This window comes from Entelurus aequoreus, linkage group LG19 (assembly GCF_033978785.1).
Source record: "Entelurus aequoreus isolate RoL-2023_Sb linkage group LG19, RoL_Eaeq_v1.1, whole genome shotgun sequence".
NCBI classification, from domain to species: Eukaryota; Metazoa; Chordata; class Actinopteri; order Syngnathiformes; family Syngnathidae; genus Entelurus; species Entelurus aequoreus.
The window spans coordinates 35,579,456-35,602,311 of record NC_084749.1 but is presented as its reverse complement, the minus strand read 5'-3'; the positions used below and the strand labels follow the sequence as shown (position 1 = coordinate 35,602,311).

Here is a 22,856-nt window from a genome sequence, read left to right as displayed (position 1 = left end):
TATATATATATATATATATATATATATATATATATATATATATATATATATATATATATATATATATATATATATATATATATATATATATATATATATATATATATATATATATATATATATTTTAAGCTTGACCAAATTGACCTGCTTTTATGTCACATCTATATTCATAAACTGTTGATGTAATATTCGCCATAAGGCTGTAAGCGATACAGGATCATGTTATTTATCCCTTTTTCATTTCTCACCCTTCAGACGCTCCATGTGCAGAGAGGAGGCCATTATCGGCTGGCAGTGTTCAGTGCAATTTGTGTTGTGTCTTCTTGTACATGCCGGAGGAATATTTAAATGACTTGTGTTTTAATTGATGCTGGAAGTGGAGCTTCAGCCCTCAAACGTGGAACAGCCCCCATTTACTCTCTCACTCTCTCTCTCTCTCACACACACTCTCTCTCTCTCTTTCTCTCTCTCTCTCCGGCTCATCTTGGCGCACTGCGTACAGTCCGGAGCGCCTCCTCCGCCTGCCTGCGCACCGGACGGCCATCACACCAGCGCCGCCTCAGGTAAGAGTTTTCTTCTTGGAACACATAATAGCATCTCTGGGCAAAACGTGTAAAATAGTGTTGAATTCACACTTTTTTCCCCCATGTGTATTTCATATGTTTTTATTGTGTCTAAACACATCAATTAAGCTGCAATAGTTGCTTTATTATTATTATTATTATTATTATTATTGTTATAAATGTACTAAACGATATCGAATGAAAAACAAATAAATGTTACTAATAATGCCGTCACGCCATTTGAAACGTATTGTTTCTGTTTTAAGTGTAGAAATGCTATTAAGACAAATTGTGTTTATTGAATTGAATAATTTTCCATTAGTTTTATTTAAAATAAAATGAGCATCTAAAATGTAAAAATAAAAAATAAAAAGACTTAAAGTCACGGGAAAAAAATGTTCAGTGATATTAAGTAGAAATGATCATTTAAAAAAATCCAGTTTTTGTTGCAATAATTGAAAACAATAACAATGCTGTGCACTGACACGTTCAAATGCCATCAAATGTCACTGCTGCAGGCTGCGGGTCATCACCGTTCTCCTTTATCGACATACAGTATCAACTCGTCACTAATGTCTCCATAAAATCGGCATCCGATGTGCAAGGGGACAATTTACATTATTTCATTTAAAAAAAAGCACATATTTTTATTCTCAATTGTCCACATTAAAAAAAACAACTACTGTTTAAAAAAATATACATTATTATTATCATGTATTTATTTCTCCTGGCTTCCATTAATGCACTGACAAAGTGCTAATAATGTACGGGAGGGGTTCGAACCTTCATTGGGCCTCCAATTAAAGGCTGCACAATTTGAGGCGTGTGCGTGATAATATAACACGTTGTCAGACGAAGCAAACAAATTAAACATAAAAAAAGGAACCTAAGCTTATAATACATTATATAAAAAAATTAAAACATTAAATTCAGACTTTTTCTCACATAAAGAATACTCAACGCTGACACCCACACACACACACACACTATATATATATATATATATATATATATATATATATATATATATATATATATATATATATATATATATATATATACATACAGTAATTTGAATGTATATATTAAGTCATTTCTGAAAATATGCGATAACCGCTATAGGGTTTTTTCCTCCCTCACCATGACCACAATATTATTATTTGTGTTCATTTCTCTCACACACAACCCTGGCTGTCTGTTATGGAAAATGTTACTCTCGTCATGAATTAAATTCCCAGTAAAGGAAAGTAAACAAAAGGTGCCGCAGGCCTTGTCTCCTGCACCAGGACTTTTTTTTCTTTTAAACGGCTAACAAAATTAATAAATGCATCGAAATAATGTAATAAAAGGAATTATGTTCAGTCGTAACATGCACGATAATATGTCTTGTAAAATAGTTTTCTAAATACACAAAAAGCCACGCCCACTATAACCTAACAATAATCGCGGCCACGCCCCCTTTAGTCAAAATATGTATTAAAAATAAACGGTGCTAAATTAATTGAACACATATTTAAACGTATATTTTGGTGTAAATAAGTGAATGTTTTTTAAGAAAAGAAAACTTTGTTGGGCAATGGAAATGATTGTGAGAAAGAGAAAGAGAAAGAGAGAGAGAGAGAGAGAGAGAAAGAGAGAGGGAGAGAGAGAGAGATGGGGAACTCCTCCTACCAAATTATTCACACTGGGCAGGCTTTGCTTTTCTTCACAAATAGGACACACTTCTCAAAGCCAGGCAGTCCCAGTCTGACCTCCAAACACCAAGGAACCCAACTTTGGGAAGAGAAAAAAAAAAAAATTAGCTTCATTATTTTGGGCTGTTTAGGCCAGCCTCCTCCTTGACTCCATCACTCGTTTTGGACTATTTACCTTTTTTTTTTTTTTTTTTTTTGATCCGGAGGAGAGACATCTGCAGACCAGGACCACCAACAAGAAGGTCCTCACGTCTGCTGCACCCATGCTGTAGTTTTTGCTTCTCTTTTTGCTTCCAGTCGCCATTTGCAGACTGAGTTTCTGCAGGGGGTTTTTGGCTCCCCCGCCCCAGTCCCCGGCGCCACCCCCTTCCTCCCCGGCGCTTGCAGCGGCCCACCGCGGGCCCACACTCGGATGCGCTGAGCCGAGCCTGCACCGTACGGTCCACGCAGGCGGTGTATGGAAGTGGTGGGCTGCAAGGCAGAGGCGGCCAGTTGCAAGTTGCGTCCGGCACCGGGAGCCATGCTTTTCCACGGGATCTCCGGGGATCACATCCAAGGGATCATGGAGGAGATGGAGAGACGGTCCAAGTCGGAGTCTCGCCTAGCCAAGAGCATGCAGCTCAACGGGAGAGAGACGGTGAGTGCGGCCATGTTTCGTATTGTCCAAAAGTGGCAGAAATACCGCATGTGCATCACATCTATATTATATTAGGAAATCATCCAATAATTGTACAGCTAAAAACACAATATAATATAAAAATGTGTTTGTTAAATAGTGCTAGAATTAAAACATTGTTTTATATGTGCTTGTATTCTTCAGGAAATGTGAAATAAGTGCGCGGTGAAGGCTTTGCAAAATGAACAAATCTGCAACAAATATATATAAATTATTTCAGTCAAAATGCAAAAATGAGCAACAATTGTTGTATTTTTTGCAGAATACATAAATCAGCCAAAAAAATTTAATGCAACAAATATATATGCAAAATACATAAATATGCATCAAACATTTTCTTTTTTGCAACAAATATTTTTTGCAAAATACATGAAAATGCAACATATATATATATATATATATATATATATATATATATATATATATATATATATATATATATATATATATATATATATATATATATATATATATATATATATATATATATATATGACAAAATGCAAAAATGAGCAACAATCGTTTTATTTTTTGCAGAATACATAAATCAGCAAAAATTTTTTAATGCAACATATATATATGCAAAATACATAAATATGCATCAAACATTTTCTTTTTTGCAACAAATATTTTCAGCAAAATACATGAAAATGTACCATATATATATATATATATATATATATATATATATATATATATATATATATATATATATATATATATATATATATATATATATATATATATATATATATATATATATATATATATATATATATATATGTATATATATATATATATATATATATATATATATACACATGTGTGTGTGTGTGTGTGTGTGTGTGTGTATGTATATATATATATATATATATATATATTATATATATATATATATATATATATATATATATATATATATATATATATATATATATATATATATATATATATATATATATATATATATATATACATACATATACATATATATATGTATATATATGGCAAAATGCATAAATGTGCAACAATTGTTTTATTTTTTGCAAAATACATAAATCTGCAACATTTTTTAAATGCAACAAATATATATGCGACATACTAAATATGCATCATATATTTATTTTTTTGGTAAAAAAAATAAAATATATACATACATATATATAATTCTTGCTTATAAAATATGTGAAAATATATGACAAGATGAATTAAAAGGACTCCCTTGTTCCCAGACCATGCCCTCCATGAGCCCGGAGAAGCCCGCACTGTGTGCCGGCTGTGGGGGCAAGATCTCGGACAGATACTACCTCCTGGCCGTGGACAAGCAGTGGCACTTGCGCTGTCTCAAATGCTGTGAATGTAAACTCGCGCTGGAATCGGAGCTAACGTGTTTTGCAAAGGACGGGAGCATCTACTGCAAGGAGGATTACTACAGGTAAGATGTTTTTATATTGCATCACCACGCCTCAATTTGGACATATTTGCAACTATATAAACAAGTGGAGTGTAAAGTCAGTTTATTTGTTTCTTTTTAGCAGGCTGTTGCTCATTTTGTAAATTACTCCGGGCCTACTCGCTGAACATTTCTTTTTTTAAATCATATTTTCCAAGACATAATTTTTCCAACATACACGTTATTTTATAGCAATTCACTGGAAAAAATATTGGTTCAATAGTGAAAACTGTTTGTGAAATGTGGATACAAAAATGTCAAAAATATTGATCAAAAGTTAAAATATGAAATGAAAAATATTGGTGGGATGGTGACATTTTACTGTTTGCCAAATGTGTATATAAAAATGCTATACAAGTACACACAAAAATTAAGCATATGGGTTTAATGGTAAAATAGTATTCCTTGTGTAATGTGTATACAAAAAAGCTCAAATAAAATAAAATAAATGTTTGCTTATTTTTAATTAAATAGTGAATTATCACTGCATGTGAACTTGTGTTAAACATAAGATTTTTTTTAAAGTATTGTTAAAAGTGAAAGCTTACTGCATGCTTGTGTAATGTGAAATATAAAAATTATTTAAAAAATAATGACACACATATATTTTTTACATTTTGAATATTTAATTATTATTGTTTGTTAAATTGTATTATAAAAGATGACTTGAAAAAAAGTTTCATAGTGAAAGCTTACTGCTTATAGCTACATATGTCAAAACATTAATACAAAGTGAACAAATCCAAAGAAATGAAAACTATTGGTTAGGGAACTCTATACTTTGTGAATTGTGTAGGGCTATACAAAATGCTAATAATAATAAAATGAATAAATACGAAAATATTGTATATAGTGAAAGCTTACTTAGTGAAATGTGTAGGCCTTTACAAACATTGCATAAATAAATTGGAAAAGACTGGTTAAATAGTCAAATCTATGCTTTGTGAATTGTGTAGGCGTATACAAAAATGCTATATATATATATATATATATATATATATATATATATATATATATATATATATATATATATATATATATATATATATATATATATAATGTACAAATAATTTCAAACATATTGGTCAAATAGTGAAATCTTACTAAAAAGTGAAACTATACAAATAAATGAAAACTATTGGTGAGTGAAGTTTTACTCTGTGAATTGGGTATAGGCCCACACAAAAGTGCTATGAATAATAATACTGTAAAAAGAAATAGGAAAATATAAATTGAATAGTGAAATACTAAAGTGCATCGCTACACATGTCAAAAACAATAATAAAAAGTGAAAGTATAAAAGGAAATACAAAAATATTGCTTGAAAAATGGAATTCTATTTCTTGTGAAATGTGTGGCCAAACAACAATAAGTAAATGCAGTTTAATAGTAAAGATGGTGTATGTCTCTTTAAATGTCAGTCTCTTAGTGGCAATGACAGGAAGTTTGCAATAATGTTGGTGAGAAAGAAAAGCTAACGGTTAAACAAATGTCAATTATATATCATTGATTTAGTAATAAAACACATCCAAATTGACGGTCATTTGTGAAAATTACAAGAAAAATAATCACAACCGGAAACAAAAGTTTGTCAAAATAGTAGAGCGAGGGCTATATAAGCACATCTTAACATCAAATAAATAGAGTAAGTAAGTAAGCAGAACTAAAAAAAGTGAGGCAATCAGTTGCCACATTTATGTTAAATGTACTTTTTTAAATTATAATTGAATTAAACTTACCAATTTAGCCAACTCAAAAATGTTCCTCCTCGAGTCTGCTGCCTGAAGAGGAAGTGCCCGCAAATGCTACAAAATAAAAGCACGTCCTCTGTGTGTATGTATACGCATGTAATAATCTATATATACAAACACACAGAGTATAATAACAATACAAATCTATAATGCAATTTTTTATTTAATCTTGATTTGATTCATTGATTTGTTCTTTCAAAATAAGACACAATTATGTTTAATCCACTGAGATTTAAGTAACTGCGAGTTAATTATTTTAAGTGGCAGTTACACAATCTACAAACAAGTTAATATTGATTAAAAATAACAAGTTTAATAAACTTTAAAATAAGGAAAATGTTACTCACACTCACATTGTTAAGTAAGTACAACTTTTTAAGGTTACACTACTTATTCTAATTAATTATTTTGAGCATTCGGGTAAGAAAATGTCGTTTGTTTTGCTGACAATGACAATAAAGAATTGAAATAGAAAATAAACTATGTGATTATGTTTTGTGTCCGGGGCCGGGCAGTGGTTTGACGATGTGTCTGTTCCAGAAGGTTCTCGGTGCAGAGGTGCGCGCGCTGCCACTTGGGGATTTCCGCCTCGGAGATGGTGATGCGCGCGAGAGACTCTGTGTACCACCTGAGCTGCTTCACGTGCACCACGTGCAACAAGACCCTCACCACCGGCGACCACTTCGGCATGAAGGACAGCCTCGTCTACTGCCGCCTCCACTTCGAGAGCCTGGTGCAGGGAGCAGACTACCACCCCCAGCTCAACTTCGCCGAGCTGGCGGCCAAGGGCGGCGGCCTGGGCCTGCCCTACTTCAACGGCACCGGCACCGGCACGGCGCAGAAGGGCCGACCGCGGAAGAGGAAGAGCCCCGCCATGGGCTTGGATTTACCCAGCTACAACACGGGTGAGACACACACACACACACACACACACACACACACACACACACACACACACACACACACACACACACACACACACACACACACACACACACACACACACACACACACACACACACACACACACACACACACACACACACACACACATTCTTGTATTTGTTACCTTCTTCACACCTCCAAAAAAATGCCTACCTCTAGTATTATGATAAAAGTCGTAATTTTACTCGACGTAAGTCAAAATTTTACAAGAAAAAATGGAACATTTGTGCAATGTAATGATAAAAGTTGGAATTTTACTCAATAACAGTCGCAATTTTACAAGAAAACCGTAACATTTTGGGAACTTTATGAAAAGTGTCGTAATTTTACTCGACAAAAGTCACAATTTTATAAGAAAACTTAAAAATGTTGGCAATATTATAATAATAAACGGAATTTTACTTGGCAAAATTATGACAAAATACAGCTGTTCACCTGGCGGGTTTTTTCGAGGATGAATAGGGAAGTCCTTTAGCTGCCGTCTTGTTTTATCATATATTGCTGCCTTTGCATTTGTCAATGTTTATTTTTGTATGCACATTAAATCAACAAAAAATCCTGACTTTGGAGCAATGTTCACAGACTGTAGTATTTAGCTCTCTATTAGATGCAATGGTTTTTTGAATTGGGACCATGATTTTGGTCCTAACTTGTTCACCAGTCCTCATATAGAAGGTACTTTTCCTTGTCATCAGGCCGTGAGTTCAAACCCAGAGTCATACCAAAGACTATAAAAAAATGGGACCCATGACCTCCCCGCTTGGCACTCAGCATCAAGGGTTGGAATTGGGGGTTAAATCACCAAACTGATTCCCGGGCGCAGCCACCGCTGCTGCTTACTGCTCCCTTCACCTCCCAGACGGTGAACAAGAGGATGGGTCAAATGCAGAGGACAAATTTCACCACACCTAGTGTGTGTGTGACAATCATTGGTACTTTTGTTGTTGTTGTTGTTGTTGATGTCTCAAGAATGGTATAAATACAAGAACACACACACACACACACACACACACACACACACACACACACACACACACACACACACACACACACACACACACACTCACACACTCTTGTATTTGTTACCTTCTTCACACCTCCAAAAAATGCCTACCTCTGGTGTTATGATAAAAGTCGTAATTTTACTGGACGTAAGTCCAAATTTTACAAGAAAAAACGGAACGTTTGTGCAATATAATGATAAAAGTTGGAATTTTACTCAATAACAGTCGCAATTTTACAAGAAAAGCTTAAAATGTTGGCAATTTTATGAAAAGTGTCGTAATTTTACTCAACAAAAGTCACACTTTTATGAGAAAACTTAAAAATGTTGGCAATGTTATAATAATAATCCATATTTTACTCGGCAAAATTATATGACAAAAGTCAGCTGTTTTTTCGGGGATGAATAGGGAAAACCTTCTTTAGCTGCCGTTTTGTTTTATCATATATTGCTGCCTTTGCACCTGTCAATGCTTACTTTTGTATGCACATTAAATCAACAAAAAAATCCCGACTTTGGAGCAATGTTCACAGACTGTAGTATTTAGCTCTGTATTAAATGCAATGGTTTTCCGTATTGGGACCATGATTTCGGTCGTAACTTGTCCTCGTGTGGAAGGTACTTTTCCTTGTTGATGTCTCAAGAACGGTAGAAATACAAGAACACACACACACACACACACACACATGTTTTGTATTTGTTACCTTCTTGAGACCTCCGAAAAATGCCTACCTCTAGTATTATCAATCAATCAATGTTTATTTATATAGCCCTAAATCACAAGTGTCTTAAAGGGCTGTACAAGCCACAACGACATTATGATAAAAGTCGTAATTTTACTCGACGCAAGTCAAAATTTTACAAGAAAAAACTGAACACTTGTGCAATATGATGATAAAAGTTGGAATTTTACTCAATAACAGTCGCAGTTTTACAAGAAAAGCGTAACATTTTGGGAACTTTATGAAAAGAGTCTAATTTTACTTGACAAAAGTCACAATTTTATAAGAAAACTTAAAAATGTTGGCAATATTATAATAATTATCGGAATTTTATGTGGCAAAATTATGACAAAAGTCAGCTGTTTTTTCGGGGATGAATAGGGAAATCCTTTAGCTGCCGTCTTGTTTTATCATATGTTGCTGCCTTTGCACCTGTCAATGTTTACTTTTGTATGCACATTAAATCAACAAAAAAATCCTGACTTTGGAGCAATGTTCACAGACTGTAGTATTTAGCTCTCTATTAGATGCAATGGTTTTCCGTATTGGGACCATAGTTTCGGTCCTAACTTGTTTACCGGTCCTCATGTGGAAGGTACTTTTTCCTTGTTGATGTCTCAAGAAGGGTAGAAATACAAGAACACACACACGCATTCACACGCACACACACATTTTGTATTTGTTACCTTCTTCACACCTCCAAAAAATGCCTACATCTAGTATTATGATAAAAGTCGTAATTTTACTCAACGCAAGTCAAAATTTTACAAGAAAAAATGGAACATTTGTGCAATATAATGATAAAAGTTGGAATTTTACTCAATAACCGTCGCAATTTTACATGAAAAGCTTAAAATGTTGGCAATTTCATGAAAAGAGTCGTAACTTTACTCAACAAAAGTCACAATTTTACGAGAAAACTTAAAAATGTTGGCAATATTACAATAATAATCGGAATTTTACTTGGCAAAATTATGACAAAAGTCAGCTGTTTTTTCGGGGATGAATAGGGAAGTCCTTCTTTAGCTGCCGTCTTGTTTTATCATATGTTGCTGCCTTTGCACCTGTCAATGTTTACTTTTGTATGCACATTAAATCTACTAAAAATCCTGACTTTGGAGCAATGTTCACAGACTGTAGTATTTAGCTCTCTATTAGATGCAATGGTTTTCCGTATTGGGACCATGATTTCGGTCCTAACTTGTTTACCGGTCCTCATGTGGAAGGTACTTTTTCCTTGTTGATGTCTCAAGAAGGGTAGAAATTAGAGATGTCGATATATGCGTTAAAATGTAATATCGGAAATTATCGGTATCGTTTTTTTTATTATCGGTATCGTTTTTTTTGTTTTGTTTTTTTTAATTAAATCAACATAAAAAACACAAGATACACTTACAATTAGTGCACCAACCCAAAAAACCTCCCTCCCCCATTTACACTCATTCACACAAAAGGGTCGTTTCTTTCTGTTATTAATATTCTGGTTCCTACATTATATATCAATATATATCAATACAGTCTGCAAGGGATACAGTCCGTAAGCACACATGATTGTGCGTGCTGCTGGTCCACTAATAGTACTAACCTTTAACAGTTAATTTTACTAATTTTCATTCATTACTAGTTTCTATGTAACTGTTTTTATATTGTTGTACTTTCTTTTTTATTCAAGAAAATGTTTTTAATTTATTTATCTTACTTTACTAATTTAAAAAAAAAGTACCTTATCTTCACCATACCTGGTTGTCCAAATTAGGCATAATAATGTGTTAATTCCACGACAGCATATATCGGTTGATATCGGTATCGGTTGATATCGGTATCGGTAATTAAAGAGTTGGACAATATCGGAATATCGGATATCGGCAAAAAGCCATTATCGGACATCCCTAGTAGAAATACAAGAACACACACACGCATTCACACGCACACACACATTTTGTATTTGTTACCTTCTTGAGACCTCCGAAAAATGCCTACCTCTAGTAAAAAAGTCGTAATTTTACTCGACGCAAGTCAAGATTTTACAAGAAACAACTGAACACTTTTGCAATATATTGATAAAAGTTGGATTTTTACTCAATAACAGTCGCAATTTTACAAGAAAAGCTTAAAATGTTTGCAATTTTATGAAAAGAGTCGTAATTTAACTCAACAAAAGTCACAATTTTATGAGAATACTTAAAAATGTTGGTAATTTTATAATAATAATCTGAATTTTACTTGGCAAAATTATGACAAAAGTCAGCTGTTTTTTCGGGGATGAATAGGGAAATCCTTCTTTAGCTGCCGTCTTGTTTTATCATATATTGCTGCCTTTGCACCTGTCAATGTTTACTTTAGTATGCACATTAAATCAACAAAAAATCCTGACTTTGGAGTAATGTTCACAGACTGTAGTATTTAGCTCTCTATTAGATGCAATGGTTTTCCGTATTGGGACCATAGTTTTGGTCCTAACTTGTTTACCGGTCCTCATGTGGAAGGTACTTTTCCTTGTTGATGTCTCAAGAAGGGTAGAAATACAAAAACCCACACGCACACACAAACACACACACACAAATTTTGTATTTGCTACCTTCTTGAGACCTCAAAAAAATGGCTACGTCTAGTATTATGATAAAAGTCGTAATTTTACTCGACGTAAGTCAACATTTTACAAGAAAAAACTGAACATTTGTGCAATATAATGATAAAGGTTGGAATTTTACTCAATATTAGTCACAATTTTACAAGAAAAGCTTAAAATGTTGGCAATTTTATAAAAAGAGTCGTGATTTTACTCAACAAAAGTCACAATTTTATGAGAAAACCTAAAAATGTTGGCAATATTATAATAATAATCAGAATTTTACTTGGCAAAATTATGACAAAAGTCAGCTGTTTTTTCGGGGATGAATAGAGAAGTCCTTCTTTAGCTACCGTCTTGTTTTATCATATATTGCTGCCTTTGCACCTGTCAATGTTTACTTTTGTATGCACATTAAATCATCAAAAAAATCCTGACTTTGGAGCAATGTTCACAGACTGTAGTATTTAGCTCTCTATTAGATGCAATGGTTTTCCGTATTGGGACCATGATTTCGGTCGTAACTTGTTTACCGGTCGTCATGTGGAAGGTACTTTTCCTTGTTGATGTCTCAAGAAGGGTATAAATACAAGAACACACACACACACACACACACACACACACACACACACACACACACACACACACACACACACACACACACACACACACACACACACACACACACACACACACACACACACACACACACACACACATTTTGTATTTGTTACATTCTTGAGACCTCCGGAAAATGCCTACCTCTGGTATTATTATAAGAGTCGTAATTTTACTCGACGTATGTCAAAATCTTACAAGAAAAAACGGAACATTTGTGCAATACAATGATAAAAGTTGGAATTTTACTCAATAACAGTCGCAATTTTACAAGAAAAGCTTAAAATGTTGGCAATTTTATGAAAAGAGTCGTAATTTTACTCAACAAAAGTCACAATTTTACGAGAAAACTTAAAAATGTTGGCAATGTTATAATAATAATCGGAATTTTACTTGGCAAAATTATGACAAAAGTCAGCTGTTTTTTCGGGGATGAATAGGGAAGACCTTCTTTAGCTGCCGTCTTGTTTTATCATATATTGCTGCCTTTGCATTTGTCGATGTTTATTTTTGTATGCACATTAAATCAACAAAAAATCCTGACTTTGGAGCAATGTTCACAGACTGTAGTGTTTAGCTCTCTATTAGATGCAATGGTTTTTTGTATTGGGACCATGATTTTGGTCCTAACTTGTTCACCAGTCCTCATATGGAAGGTACTTATCCTTTTTGTGAGTTCAAACCCAGAGTCATACCAAAGACTATATAAAAATGGGACCCATTACCTCCCTGCTTGGCACTCAGCATCAAGGGTTAGAATTGGGGGTTAAATCACCAAACTGATTCCCAGGCGTGGCCACCGTTGCTGCTCCCCTCACCTCCCAGACGGTGAACAAGGGGATGGGTCAAATGCAGAGGACAAATTTCACCACACCTAGTGTGTGTGTGACAATCATTGGTACTTTTTTGTTGTTGTTGTTGTTGATGTCTCAATAATGGTATGAATACAAGAACACACACACACACAAATTTTGTATTTGTTACCTTCTTGAGACCTCCGAAAAAGGCCTACCTCTAGTATTATGATAAAAGTCGTAATTTTACTTGACGCAAGTCAAAATTTTACAAGAAAAACTGAACGTTTGTGCAATATAATGATAAAAGTTGGAATTTTACTCAATAACAGTCGCAATTTTATAAAAAAAGCTTAACATTTTGGCAATTTTTTGAAAAGAGTCGTAATTTTACTCAACAAAAGTCACAATTTTATGAGAAAACTTAAAAATGTTGGCAGTATTATAATAATAATCGGAATTTTACTTGGCAAAATTATGACAAAAGTCAGCTGTTCACCTGGCGGGTTTTTTCGGGGATGAATAGGGAAGTCCTTCTTTAGCTGCCGTCTTGTTTTATCATATGTTGCTGCCTTTGCACCTGTCAATGTTTATTTTTGTATGCACATTAAATAAAAAAAAAATCCTGACTTTGGGGCAATATTCACAGACTGTAGTATTTAGCTCTTTATTAGATGCAATGGTTTTCCGTATTGGGACTATGGTTTCGGTCCTAACTTGTTCACCAGTCCTCATATGGAAGGTACTTTTCCTTGTTGATGTCTCAAGAAGGGTAGAAACACACACACACACACACACACACACACACACACACACACACACACACACACACACACACACACACACACACACACACACACACACACACACACACACACACACACACACATTTTGTATTTGTTACCTTCTTGAGACCTCCGAAAAATGCCTACCTCTAGTATTATGATAAAAGTCGTAATTTTACTCGACCCAAGTCAAAATTTTACAAGAAAAAACTGAACACTTGCGCAATATAATCATAAAAGTTGGAATTTCACTCAATAACAGTCACAATTTTACAAGAAAAGCTTAACATTTTGGCAATTTTATGAAAACAGTTGTAATTTTACTCGACAAAAGTCAAAATTTTATAAGAAAACGTAAAAATTTTTGCAATATTATAATAATAATCAGAATTTTACTTGGCAAAATTATGACAAAAGTCAGCTGTTCACCTGGGTTTTTTTTTCTGGAATGAATAGGGAAGTCCTTCTTTAGCTGCCGTCTTGTTTTATCATATATTGTTGCCTTTGCACATTAAATCAACAAAAAATCCTGACACACACACACATACGCCTAACAAGCAAAACATAATAAAAAAGTAAGTAAAACATCAAAGCGCCTCACCAAAAAAACAGTTTCTAAATGTTGTCATATTTACAATTTTCCCAAACACAACGTGGGGAAACCCTGCCAAAATCAGGGGGCATTCAATGTCGGCCTTTTGTTGACTGCGGCTTGCAAAAATGTAAACATTGAGCAAAAAGACATACGAATAACTAATAATTACCAACATTTTGGTTTTAAGAAAGTATAGATATATTTTTTGTCTTTTTACAATTTTGGTGGTCAATTTAGTTGTTTGTAAATGGCCCTCAGTGGAAAAAGTTTGGACACCCCTGACGTAAAGATATGAATTAATTCGCTCGAATATTAATTAATCGGCGGCGATGTATTTACATGTCTGGATTAATTCATGCATCTGCCCTGAGGCTAAACTGACATTATATTTAATTATATACATATTTATGTATCTATAAGTAAACCTGACTCCCAAGTGCAATGTTTAGCCTTTTAAACATATATTTGAAGGTGTATTAAAAAAAATAAAAATAAAATGAATTTCTCCCCTCATGAGTTGCTCCACCCTGCAGCGCCCCAATTGTGTGTGTCTCTGTGCGAATTAGTGCGCGCTTGATAAGTTAGTCATTGTGCAGCCATTGTGCTTCCTGTTCCCCATGAATAGGGAGGAATAAGGGTAATCTGCGCGTTAATTGTTCTCCGTTAATTGGAAGTGACGTTGGAATCCCGGGCCTCCAGTGAGGCGGTCAGCCCCGGTTCTCAGGGGCCAGAGCATGAAAACACAATTCTATATGTATCTTCATTTTATTATATGCATGTTTAATAATACATCATCAGAGATTGATACATATAGAAGCACAGCAATACATTAATCATTTATTTTATACTGTCCTAGCCATATTATGTATGATCTCCTCCACAGGGGTCTCCAACCAGTAGATCGTGAGCTAGCGGGAGCCCGCCAAGTGATTTGGAATAGTTCACTATATTGTAAAAAATATTCCACAGCAATGTTTATATCTTTTCACTTCAGATAATATAGCTTTTATTTAATGACAAATTGGCACAAAATAGCACAAAGACAACGGCCGCACTGTTTGAGTGGAGATCCGCTTCCTAATTAGAGTACAATTCAAATGTTGCCAGTTGTATAAATAATCACAAAATATTTTGTTTTCACAAAGTACAACAAAAAATTAACCAAAAAATTTAAAAACGCTAATTTTTGTTGTTGACATTTTAAAACTATTACAATTTTAATTTTAAATTCGTCGAAAATGACTGGCTAATAATTGCGTGACTTTCACAGAATGTACTTTTACTGCATAGCTGGGATTTTACACTTAATTACAATAAAGTTACAACTTAATGCTGTGACTTCGCAATAGTAATTTTATTGTTAAGTACTCTTTCGGTTTTACAGCATACTGCCACCTACTGTACAAGAGTGTGCATTGTATTCTACAGAATCATTTAAGAGACAAATCAGTTTGAATTTAGTCATTTGTTGTCATATATACAAAGGACTGAGTTTACAGTGTTTTACTGTGAAATAACAGTTTATTGCTGTGATATATACGGGTATCGTTATTTGTAAATGTAATTGTAATGTTACAATCAATTTTGATTACAGTATTTTATTACGGAAAAATACTATTAAATGCTGTAAAATATAATGGTATTGTAATTTTTACGGTCATTTGATGTAATGTTATAGTAAATTTGGAATACAGTATTTCACTGTGAAATAACTATTGCAGTTAAAATTAAGGGTGTCATAGTTTTTACATTCATTGGTTGTAATGTTACAGTAAATTTGGATTACAGGAGAAAATAATGTTAAATTCTGTAAAATCCTGGTAGGACATTTTGACAATGTCCTAGCAAAACAAACGTTTTCCCTTTTGAAATAAGCTATAGCAAATAAATTGTGATTTTTATTTGGTAAAATTAGTTCTCAGAAGAAAAAAGGTTTGAGAACTGAGGTCAAATTATTGCTAAATATTCACAGAAAAAAATACAAAATAAAAAAACAGCTGGCAATGTGTATGAATATGTACAACATCTTATTTTGCTTTCCCAAGGTTCATAATTTTAGCTGCTCATATTTGTCTAAATGTGGATTCTTGTTTTTGATTTATTTGTTTGATGTGACAACATTTTAGCATTTTTTGTTCAACAAGCCAAAGCACCTGGAGGTTAGGTTAGGTCTTCTTTGGAAACAGAGACCCCTAGTGGGCAACTTGTATAGGACACAAGTGTTCATATTATAATAATGGTGGGAAAGAAACATCAGTTTTATGTGGGAAGCTACAATAAAAAACACACCAGCCTTTAAATGTTATTCATTCTGAGTCTCTGCCTTTAAAACCAAGGCTGCAACGAGAACGACACGGACCATTTGGACCGGGACCAGCAGGCCTACCCGCCGACACAGAAGACCAAGCGCATGCGGACCTCCTTCAAGCACCACCAGCTGCGGACAATGAAATCATACTTTGCCATCAACCACAACCCGGACGCTAAGGACCTAAAGCAGCTGGCCCAGAAGACGGGCCTGACTAAGAGAGTTCTGCAGGTAAGCACCAATCCATTTTTTTTCCTTTTCTCCTCCGAGTGTGTCGAGTCTGCACCCCCTTCTCCATTCCTCGTTTGTTTCCCTTGAACGCAGCCGTAGTCACGAGTTGGGTGTTTTAGTTCTACATTGTAATGCAGTTATTTTGTGGAGGCGGAGAGCAAGACGAGCCTTGGAAAAGATGCACTGAGATTAGGAGCAGCTGCCTTGTTTCCATCCAAATGTTAATTATTTTAGTTCTGTAACATTTCCTTAGATTTCAGTCTTTTTCTTGTCTTTCAAGCAAGCGTACATAAAGACAAACAAGTAAAAGCCACACTGGGATTGGTTTGCAGGTTTGGTTCCAAAACGCGAGAGCCAAATTCAGAAGGAACGTTTTACGACAGGAGAACGGAGGTGTTGATAAGGCTGACGGCACCTCGCTCCCTCCGCCCTCATCCGACAGTGGGGCCCTGACCCCCCCCTCCAGCGCGGCCACACTAACAGACCTGACAAACCCCTCGATTACTGTAGTGACGTCCGTCACCTCTAGTTTGGACAGCCACGACTCGGGGAGCCCCTCACAAACTACCTTGACAAACCTTTTCTAACAAGCGAGCAGACTGCTTTCATTTTTGCCTTTTTTTCTTTTCTTTCTTCTTCATTTTTCCCTGATTGACACCTTTAAAACAAGCGCAGGCGGCACCGTGGAAGACAGCGTGCCGTACTGTTTTCACGCAAACAGGAAGAACAACAAGAAGACCACAATTTCAAAACAAAATGTGTAGCATTTGACAACAGTTTGCAGCGACTGACTTTGGAAAGGACTTAAAACAAACGTTGGAAGAACAATAACTCAAAACCTGGAAAGTAGTATCCTTTATTTGTACATTTGTATTGATTATGATCAATTGAGCCCTTCTTGGTTAATTGGTGACTTTTGCTCTCGGAAACCTGTACTTGTATGCACTGTGTTGGCACTAATTAGATTTTCTTAATGTCATTGGGAAACAAACTTGTAGAATGTTCTGTATAGGAATCGATCCACTAAACAGGCTTTAATTCTCTTTTTGAATGTCCAATCCCGCCAAGATCCCAATAGGATTCATCACACGACCGAACTTTCGTACTCGATTGCCACGATTTTTGGAACGATCTTACATTCTGGTACGGTAATAACGTTCACATTATGACTGAAGAGCGGATTATGTCATCCAGGGGTGTCCAAACTCTTTCCAGCCAGGGTCGCATCAGAAAGATTCAATGATTTTGATACATTTTTTACATTACAGATGCTAACATATATTGAGTGTAGGCCAATATATATTAGCTTTGTGTTATAGCGCTCAACGTTTGTATTGGAAAATAAGAGAAATTACCCTTAATTATTTGCTACATCAACATCTTAGCTTTGTTTTAGAGCAGTGGTTGTCAAACTTTTTTCACAAAAGTACCACCTCAGAAAACCATAATGACCAACATTAAAACACAGGGGCGTAGTAGGCGTAAGTGTTCATTAAAAACAAGGCATAGGTTTTATTTAACAAGTGTATTTAATATTTTTGGCCACTGTAACATTACACACAGTTTAAAGAGTAACACTGTGTTTGAATATATAAGAAAAGAAAACACTGTTTAATTATAATTAATTAAGTGATTCTTTGGGCGTACCACTAGATGGAGCCTGTATACCACTAGTGGTATCCGTACCACCGTTTGAGAATCACTGTTTTAGAGGATTACCTGTCAACCTTTTGCGTTTGTAAAAAAAAAAAGGGATATTTCCCAGCATTTTCGGTCTTTTTTCATCAGCATTCCCTCGGGATGCAAATATATACTGTATGCTACTCCGTCATCTTAGCTTTATGTTGTAGACATACCTGTCATCCTTGGCATTTTCTAATATTAGCTACAAAAGAATGGGAAATTAAAGAATTGTCTCATAATGTTAGAATACATGCTACATCGACATACCTGTTAATATTTGCATTGGAAAATGAGGCCAGAACATTTGGCAAATTTTCTTGAAAAATAAATATAATAATAAGAATAATATCTTAATAATAGCTTTGTTTCAGAGGCATATCTGTGAACATTTCTATTTGTAAATAAAGGCCATTTTCCAGAAAACAATTAAATTACCAGAAAATTTGGCAAATTTTCTTTGAAAAAAGGGGAAAATTAGGGAAATTGCAAATCCCCTGGGACTAAATATCTGCTATATTAACATTTTAGCTATGTTTTTTTAAGCATATCTGTCAACATTTCTATTTGTAAGAAAAAAAGGAAATTTTCCAGAAAAAACTAAACAAACTAACTGAACATTTGCCAAATTTTCCTCCCCAAAAAGGAAAGAAAAAACAGGGAAATTGTATGTATATATATGCTATATTGACATTGTAGGTTGTGTTATAGATACAGTATATCTGTCAACATTTGCATTCGTAAATAAGGCCAATATTCCAGAAAGTAAGACAAAATTACCAGGGGAATGAGAAAGTTAGACTATGGGAAATTTACGGGAAACTATTGAAACAAAATAAGGAAACATTTTCAGAAATTAAGGGAACTTGTCCACCATCAACCCCCCTGTGATATAAAAATATCTGCTACATGGACATCTTTCTTTTCTTTTAACATTTGCATTCGTAAAAAAAAGGAACATTTCCAGGAAATAAGGGACATATTTCCAGGAAATTGTGATACTAATAAATTAGATTCATATAGTGCTTTTCTAGACACTCAAAGTGCTTCACAGAGAAGTGAGAAGCCATCACTCCTTGACTGTACATTCACACCTTGTTGATGGTAAGCTACATTTGTAGCCACAGCTTTCCTGGGGTAGACTGAAGGATGTTTATGTTGAAAACGGAAAATAAAGAGTTTTGGGTGGTGAAAGTTAGATTTTGGGAAATTTACGGGAAACTATACAAACAAAATAAGGGACATCTTACGGAAAAATAAGGGAAATTTCACGAGGAATAAGGGACATTTCTACGAAAAATAGGGGAAATATAACGGAAAATAAGGTAAATAGGGACGGCGTGGCGAAGTTGGTAGAGTGGCTGTGCCAGCAATCGGAGTGTTGCTGGTTACTGGGGTTCAATTCCCACCTTCTACCTTCCTAGTCACGTCCGTTGTGTCCTTGGGCAAGACACTTCACCCTTGCCTCTGATGGCTGCTGGTTAGCGCCTTGCATGGCAGCTCCCTCCATCAGTGTGTGAATGTGTGTGTGAATGGGTAAATGTGGAAATACTGTCAAAGCGCTTTGAGTACCTTGAAGGTAGAAAAGCGCTATACAAGTATAACCCATTTATCATTATTTATTTATAAATATGACTGAAAATAAGATACATTTTATAGGAAAAAGGGGACTTTTTTACAGGAAATAAGGGAAATTGCCCAAAATCAAGCTCTTCTGTGACATAAAATATCTGCAAGATTGACATCTTTGCTTTTTATATCTGTTAATATTTGTACAAGTAAAACATGTACTTTTTGGTGGAAAAAAGGTAAATTATTTGAGAAAAAATTTCCCACCATCAGACAATTTTTATTGTGTGTTTGTGGAGGAGGGGACAATGAAAAATTTATGAGAAACTACTTCAACAAAATAATTATTTGTCTTTTCCATCATCGGAGAGGTTTTGTTTGGAGTCAGAGCCGTGCCACTAGTGATACGTGGGCACCTTTAGTGGTATGCCAAAGAATCACTCATTAAATTTATAACACAGTGTTACTGTTCAAACCGTTTGTAATGTTACAGTGGCCAAAATATTAAATTTACTTGTTAAATAAAACCTCTGACTTGTTTTTTATGAATACTTGGGCCTACCACGCGACAGTATTTTAATGTTGGTCAATATGGTGGTATATGGAGAGCACAAATTTTTCTGAGGTGGTACTTGGTGAAAAAAGTCTGATCTTAAAATAAGGGAAATTGTTTGAAAAAGTGAAATTGTAGTCTTTTCTACCATCGGAAATCATTTTTTTTTAGAGGGATCAGACTTAAAATATGGGGAATTTATGGGAAAGTAAACAAAATAAGGGACATTTTCCGGGAAATAAGGAAAATGCATTATTTTCCACCATAGGGGAGGATTTTATTTTGGGAAATAGACAGTAAACTAAACAGGAAGGTGCTGGGAAAAGACAAAATCCGGTAGCAGGTATTATTTATTATTATTATAATCATGAATTTTTTATATTTTTACAAGATGCAAAAGAGAAAGAGGCCGCACTTTGGACACCCCTGATGCAACCAACCGCCTCTTGATGTTTTGTTGTCCTGCTCGATGAATCGCAGTAAACAAAGTAAACACAACGCCCCGTGAACAAGTGCATTATTGTTTTATCGTGTTGCTCAGGGTGACGATTTTTTTTTTTTCAAGGTAAAAAAAAAAAAAAAAAGCGTTGAAATGAAGTGAGATACGTCGGTGGACTTGTAAAGACAGGTGTCCATGTTTTCACTGTAATTTTATTTGAATGACACTTATTACCAGACCAGACCAAAAAAAACAAAACAACATACAATTTTCCTCTGGCTGAAAGGTAGTAGGAAAAAGCAAATTGTTCTGTCGTAGAACAAAGTGGTACTTAAGTCTACTTGAGGGAGTGGATGCCTAACTCAGTTCTACTATGTGCCTTATGCGAGAACTTGGGAAAAGTTTGTGAAATTCAGGATTCTTCGTGTTCTTTGTTAACTGATCCACACCCTTTGGACGCCTCACTAGTTTTGTACTGTTTTGCATCTTATTTTCAAAGATCTTTTTATGGTGTATCCTGTTTGTGGCGGGTGGGTCTGGGGTCTGGGGGCTGGGGGCGGGCAGCGATGTCATAGAAAGCATTTGTGCACTCTTTCAGATATAGTTCCAAGAAGCTTATATATAGATCTTGGTGTTAATAGTTGAGTACAGTACGTGTTCTATCAAGATTGTCCATGTTTTCCTGTTTCTTGATAAAGATGGTGTATAGAAACTATTTCCCCTTAAATATTTATGGACCAAACCGGTTGTTATATATCTTATTCAATTTGTGTGAATAAAAAAAAAAATACTTTGCTTTAAAAGGCTTTTTATTTTTTATTTTTTTGTGTGTTTGTGTGTTCCTCCTTTAAACGTCACATCGACAACAGACGAGCGAGCTCAACAGTTCCTCATTTTTGCTTCCATTTTTAATTTGTAGTCCCCCTTTTATGATGTTTTTTGACGTAATGCCCCACGGATTTGCATCCAAACCCTGCAAATTTCAACCTGCTCTTTAATGCATGATGGATTTGAGTGGCCAGAACGCTGCAAAGCACATATCTAACGTTTGTATATCATGGCAAAGCCCGTAAAGCCAGGTTGCTCTGGAGTTAATATATTCTTACTCTATCATTTCTTGCAGGGAGAACAAATCTTGGGGCATTACAGCCATACATCCCGACGTTTGAAAATTCCCTAAAGTATTAAAGAGAAGGGGGAAACTTTGACGTCACCATTGAAGACAAAGACAATATTATAGGATAAGATGATAGCAGATCCGATTTTTTAGCCAAAAATGTGTGCTGTGTAATGTTGGCTTTGGAATGACTCATGCAAAAACAACAATGACAATAAAATGTAACACAGTAAGTAAACACAGCACAGAGGCCCAAGTGAGACGCTATGGATGTTACACACTTTTACACACACACACACACACACACACACACACACACACACACACACACACACACACACACACACACACACACACACACACACACACACACACACACACTTACACACACCTATTTGTAAGCCTGCACTCTTTCTCCTCTACGTGCACCGTCTTCCTATATAGAAACTTTCTTTTGTCCTTTTGGCGGACTCCCCTGAAAGTGGGCAGCGGGATGCCCGTCAAACATGTCAACGTGTGCACCAAGAGAGACTGCAGAGTTGGAGTTTTGCCATCTGCCTGAGCCGGAGGGACGCCGAGGGATGGGAGGAGGAAAAAAACTAAGCGCACAATGAAGTACACGCTGACGGTTTTGCATGTGCCTCGTCGTCTTGTTGATGTAAATCATCTGCTTTGATTGGCTGTGTGCTTTATTTATTGTCTCCTGCTCAATAAAGTGTGTGAAAAACATGTCCATAGCACTTATGTAACACACACACACACACAGACACACACACGCGGGGAGGGTAAGT

The 22,856-nt window shown here is 35.2% G+C and overlaps 1 protein-coding gene across 3 annotated transcripts; it reads left to right on the top strand.

Moving 5' to 3' along the window:
- The first annotated feature begins 1,857 nt into the window (after positions 1-1,857).
- lhx9 (LIM homeobox 9) lies at positions 1,858-22,456 on the top strand. Of its 3 annotated transcripts, none has more exons than XM_062028414.1 (5): positions 1,858-2,894; positions 4,166-4,368; positions 6,678-7,042; positions 16,505-16,707; positions 22,072-22,456. In XM_062028414.1, exons 1-5 carry the CDS (start codon positions 2,715-2,717, stop codon positions 22,126-22,128), a joined length of 1,008 nt encoding a protein of 335 aa, XP_061884398.1. In that variant the 5' UTR covers positions 1,858-2,714; the 3' UTR covers positions 22,129-22,456. The 3 variants fall into 3 exon arrangements, with proteins under 3 accessions (XP_061884398.1, XP_061884397.1, XP_061884396.1); XM_062028413.1 differs by lacking the exon at positions 22,072-22,456 and adding an exon at positions 17,040-21,486 and having other exon boundaries at positions 6,681-7,042; XM_062028412.1 differs by lacking the exon at positions 22,072-22,456 and adding an exon at positions 17,040-21,486.
- The last annotated feature ends 400 nt before the right edge of the window (positions 22,457-22,856 follow it).

Coding starts and splice junctions, on each gene's coding strand:
- lhx9 (XM_062028412.1), top strand. CDS start 2,715: ATGGAAGTGGTGGGCTGCAAGGCAGAGGCGGCCAGTTGCAAGTTGCGT. Junction 7,043..16,504: donor TTTACCCAGCTACAACACGG/GTGAGACACACA, acceptor TTTAAAACCAAG/GCTGCAACGAGAACGACACG. Junction 16,708..17,039: donor TGACTAAGAGAGTTCTGCAG/GTAAGCACCAAT, acceptor ATTGGTTTGCAG/GTTTGGTTCCAAAACGCGAG.